This window comes from Emericellopsis cladophorae (assembly GCF_022114955.1).
Source record: "Emericellopsis cladophorae strain MUM 19.33 chromosome Unknown NODE_171_length_7381_cov_46_257256, whole genome shotgun sequence".
NCBI lineage: Eukaryota > Fungi > Ascomycota > Sordariomycetes > Hypocreales > Bionectriaceae > Emericellopsis > Emericellopsis cladophorae.
Genome location: NW_026251096.1, coordinates 1,869 through 7,381, shown reverse-complemented (window position 1 = coordinate 7,381; position 5,513 = coordinate 1,869). Strand labels below are relative to the sequence as shown.

The 5,513-nt window shown below is 54.6% G+C and overlaps 1 protein-coding gene across 1 annotated transcript; it reads right to left on the bottom strand.

The window, feature by feature from the left end:
- Positions 1–3,252: 3,252 nt before the first annotated feature.
- Positions 3,253–5,112, bottom strand: J7T54_002683 (uncharacterized protein; the record flags this gene model as incomplete). The annotated part of the gene is made up of 1 exon (XM_051510680.1): positions 3,253–5,112. One exon carries the CDS (start codon positions 5,110–5,112, stop codon positions 3,253–3,255), a length of 1,860 nt encoding a protein of 619 aa, XP_051358443.1.
- Between the last annotated feature and the right edge of the window lie 401 nt (positions 5,113–5,513).

The following is a 5,513-nucleotide window of genomic DNA, read 5'->3' as shown; positions in this document are numbered from 1 at the left end:
TCGAGCATGCTTTGCAAATAGACAAGAATGATAATCATGCCGGTAGCTTTGCGTCATGCTCGAACAGCCGCGAATCTCGCTAGCTTTATGTGCTTTGAAGGCCAATAGGCGCGGTTTGAGCGCAACTTACCATGAGACTAGACTCAGGGCCGACTTAAACAACCATCCTAACGTAATCTAGGAGCAATGCACGCCTGCCATGCCGCCACGGTAGGGTATCGGAGGCGGTGAGGAAAGCATGGGTTTCGAAATCATGAGAGGACTAAGAAAAATTTCAGTGGTTGGTGTCTACAACGACTCCGCTAGACGCGCGATGCTCCGAGTACCCCATGATGCCCCGACGGCCAAATTCTGGCAGCCAACGCGGATGTGCCGAACAAGCTGTGGAGCTATGATATGTCTCCGAGGACGTCCAGCCATTCCGCCCTGTTCTTTACGCCCTATAGAGTAACCGGTGCGGGCATGCCTGCGAGATGAAGCAGGGGTATTTCATCTTCGAGCTCCCACGTGGGACAGCCGTAGTCTCTCCACTTCACGCCTAGGTACACGTTACTACCCGCCGACTGGTGGATCCCGAGGATGGCTTCGATGCGATGGGTTGAGTCCATGTTGCTGATGCGCGGGCGAGCCTCAAAGTCTCGCCACAGTGTCAACTCTATGCCGGTGTCCAAAACCCATAGGAGACTCTCCACATCCACCCAATCCCAGAGCTGATGCACAGCCTCGGCCCGAACGCCGTGGAATATATAGCTGGACACCCGAATGGTCAATAGGACTTCTAGAATAACGACCTCGGGCGACCACGGCGTCCGAACGTGGCGCCCGCGGTGATGTTGCTGCGGCGCGAGGACTTCCATCAGAACACGTTTACACGTTTGCCACGTCAACGAGCGCAGAAGAGTGCTATGACGTGCCAAAAGCACGAATTCAAGCAGCAGCGTTTACTTATATGATGTGCCTTTGCCCTCGCCGGCTGGAAGTAGATTGCTAGTGTATCCGACCACAAATGAACAAGTGGCTGTGCCCCCGACTATTCACTACGATAGCTACCGCGTGCTTTTATTTCCATGTACAGTAGGCCTTAGCATCGGAGAGGTGCTCGATATTATTGGTTCCACGTTCTGTACTACAGTATGTCCTCAATGCAATGGTTAGCATAGCGCCAAGTGGCCATACACGGCAGGACGAGCAATGGATGGAAGATGGCGCTGCCAATATCTGGTCCACGCCGCCGCTACTCCAACACCACCGCCTTTGGGGAACTCGTCGCCCGGACAGGTATAATATGTGTCATTCCTTGAAATTATGCCGTACGAGCCGTCTTTGCCTGAAATATGCCGTGTCAAATCGATAGCCTCCGACATGTGCTCCAGACGGGCTCCTCGTCCGCCTCAAGAAAACGGCCTCTACAATAGTACATGCCTCACTGCGAACTGAGCTGTGGCACAATGACTGGCGGTCGCAGGATTACCTTGCTTAACCTGTGTCAGACTCCTATACTAGAAGTTGGAAACCATACGATTCACTAACCCAAGGCAGCCGCAAAAGCCATCAAGTTCATGGAACTGACGGGGATCCTTGGGCATTTTAGGATCGAGTCCCAAACCAGACAAAGCTAGGCATTGGGGGGAGACTGTAGGTACGCAGACCCAAGATATGAGGCGAGTCGCTTCGACAGAGCCTAGATAGACTGCATATGAGTAAAGAACCACGCTCTACACGAGGGAACTAGACACGGGTAGATTGAGGTTGAGGAGCAAAGCGGGATTTCTGGGGGCAGCTGGTCGGGGCTTTGTTTACATTGCACTGGCGAAGTGGGATTAGCGGCTACAACCGAGTAGGAATACAGTTCAGTTCAGTTCAGTAACACGAGTCTTCGTGCGCACAGCAGTTCGTCCTCGGGTGCCAAACAATATTGGCGTGCGCATTCCAAGGTGCATCCTATGAGCACGTTGGGTAGGAAGGGTGGCCGAGCGATCACCGTCCAATCGTTAGCTTCTGGCCGAACGCTAGAATCTGTACGTCCTGAATAGCATGGGACGATGCGCATTATGACCTCTTCGGGCCACAAACAGATCGGCCGCTATATCAACTCAGGGGTTCTTCTGGCAGCGTTCCTTCCCTGCGACTGCTATCGTCGCACTCCTCATCCGATGCGTCCTGTTTCTAGTGTGTTCTCTGACGCTTTTGAACTGGAAGAGATCGCACGGCAGCTTCTCGGGAGCGCAAACAATGATTATGCCGAAGCGATACGAACACTTGAAAGCGAACGAGACGCGCTTCAGCACCAGCGAAATGCTGTGCGTTCGTCATGGGCCACGGTGTACCAGTTGCTTGGAAAAACGGCCGATGCCGCTGCCAGTCTATCCCGCTCTCTTAGGGACGCACAAAGATTCATGACTTCGGAGCGCAACAAATGGCTGGCAAATTGCACTGCAATATAGTGCATACAAAACACGCCCGAGGTTCCTGGTCTGCTGTAAAGCATAGGCATCGGGCTGAACCGTCCCTCACCACGCAAGATGATCCGAGCATATTATAGTATCGACGGCGATGGCTTCGTTCTGTTTCTCTCGACATGGGAGAGTTGCTCAGTATGTGGCTCGGCCAGAAACTCCATGATGAAGATGAAACGCCTGTGCTTTTCCTGCAAAAGGTTGGGATCGATGCTGTATAGCGGAAATCACCGTTTATGCGACGGAGCCTGATGAATCATATTCAACCTCGCGCGCCGCCGTCCGCGACGATTTGACTGAAGGCAAACTACACGGCAACAACCACGACAGCGAATGAAGCTTATGACATGTCTAGATGCCTCGCACCGCCAACAATATTGGGCATGGTGCAAGGAAATGTGATGTTCGCCACAGCACCCCACGCACGGACAGATGTTTTGGTCGGCTACTATTACATTGCCGCCACCATTCCTCCCGCCAGCTATCATGCGAGCGCAAATAATAATTCCCGAGCCCATGGACGTACGCCTGTCTATCACTGCTATAAACGTCCTGCTTGTCGCGGGTCACATGTATACACGTGGCTGAAACAGTCTGGCTTAGTGTCCAGTGCTCAGTTTTACCGATCACCCCTCTCTTCATTTGGCTTCCCAGATTTCGGCAGCTTGCAAAGGCGTAAAAGGTCGGACGGGGCGGAAGCATAGTAGTCGAGGTCAAAAGCAGTTGTTCCCCTGACCCATCAGGTGCTCCTGGTACCCGCAACCCGATTGAAGCATGTCTGTGTTCTGTTACTCGATCAGTACGCCAGGTCCGCCCAGACCCTCCAGTGCAGAATGCCGACGTGTGCAAGTCTAATAGCCACATCACTGATCCCATTTTCCCTGCCGCCCTGAAGGCACTCGTCAAAGCCGCGGGGCAGTTTGCAATTGGGGGGAGTTCTCTTGTCGACGGCGGCCGTGTATAGGCTCATTCCATCTAGACCCTTGTATTCACGAACGCGGTTGCTGAGGTCCTCCACAAGACGATGGTGGTACTTGGCTTCCACACCTAAGAAGAGTCCATTGTTGGGGTTAGAGAGGACCTCGCCGAGTTTCGACTCGACCATGGCGAGCATGTAGGAAGGGGCGTCAGCGGCGCGCAAGATCTCCACAGCCATGAAGGAGGTAGCCTCCGCCCAGCGCTTGGCTTGGCCCATGTTAGTGGACGTCGACTGGAAGATGGCAACCAAAGATGAGTAGAGTTTACCTGCCTTCATCTTGGCTTCGCGCTTGCTAACGAAGGACAGTTGGGGAGGCGTCGAGTCAAGTGTGAAGACGCCGAGGGACGAACGTGGGGACTGGCCGTCGGTGCTAAGTGCCATGCGGCTCGGGCGGACTACCGTGTTGTGGAAAGGAAGATACGAAAAGCCGTCGCTATCTACGCTGCCCACGGAGCTGACGGACGACACGCTTGACCTGTTGTCCATGTCTGTGGGGAAACACGCATCAGCCTTTGCGGCCCCTATGAGATTGTCGTAAAGATGCATGCAAACATCAATCTTCACGGCGTCGAGAACGTCGCTGCGCATGCGCAAAAGTCGTTTGTTGTCGTGGAGAAAAGTCTCAGGCAGGATGGCATCCCCCCCTCGTGCGCGAGAAGGTCGCACGAAGCCCGCGACGGCACGGAAGAAGACGGACATCTCACCAAAGCCTTCAGCAGGCTCCTGGGCGTATTGTCTCTGTGCGCGATGGTACCAGAGCCTCGAGCGCGCAATGTCGAGCCGGCGGGTGGCGATCTTCTTGCTAAAGTTGCGCTTCTCATAGTGGGTCGTTTCTTGGATGAGCGCCGGGCGGAGGCGGCAGATCTGGTGGTTGGCCACGTCGAGCTTCATGTTCTCGAGCACGCTCAAAAGCTCTCGCATGCCCATGACCAGTTGCTCTAGATTTCCCTCGCGGCTGCCGACGCGAAAGCGTGCGACCATGTTATTGACCTCGTTGTCACGCATAGGGGCACAGTGAGTCTTGAGCACTCCAGCCAGCCACTCGGCCAACCTCTCCGAGTCTAGCACACCTTTGTAGAATTCCTGCATCAGCAGTTCCACATTGAAAGCCTCGTCTATGAGATCGCGAGATCGCTTCGGTACGAGCGTCTCGACAATGTCCTTGATCGTCCGCAAGAGCACAGGTAGGCACCATTCATGGCTGCGTGCGTAGCGGCTCATGAACTCGAGCCGCCTGTTCTCGTCGACGAACATACCCAGCTGCTCTGTTAGAGACTTCCAAAAGCCCTGGGAGCGCTCCTGCTTCGCCTTCCCCTTGTCGCTCAGGTTGATAGGTCGAAAGTGCAAGTCGGGATCAAAGTTGATATCATGGCGCAATTTCGAGTTTTGCACAATGCGCACCACGTCGAGATCCGATAGGGTAGCCTTAGTGATGGGTGGCCCGAAGGGCAGGCCGCTGCCGCCACTTGAACTGCCAGCCTTTGCTTTTGCACTATTCGACCACTTGCTTCCTGCAGACCGTGTCGCGGACTTTGAGGGCCCTGTAGACGTGCGTTCCGTTTGTGTCGCGTGAGATAAGTCAGATCTTCTGGATCTGTTTTCGCTCGGCGACGAGCTCAGGCTGGTCGACTGGTCGACTGGTATGGACACGGTCGGTGTGCTGGCCGAAGAGTTCATCGACTGTGTTGCCATGTCTTCCGAGTCGGCTCGAGGCGAGTCGACCCCGATGTTTCTGTTTCGGCGCCCTCCATCGGCACTCTCCCGTCGTGCATCGAGCCGGTGCTTCGGGGTTTTGTGTCTTGCCTCGCGGTGTCTGCGTCTGCGTCTGCGTCTGCGGCACAAACAGACGAAGTGCGTCGCCTAGAATGTCCGTCGACTGCGAATGCTCCTGAGTCGAGCCTCAAATTGCCTTATCCGGAACACTGGACAGGTGACCGTTCGCGAGCCAAAAATGATTAGAAGCGATTCGAGGAGAGAGTGAGAGATGAATCATAGGCCGGTAAGTGACGAGAAGAACCAATCCTGGGTATCATTCCACCACAGGGTATCGCACACGTGCCTCCATTCCTATGACACCA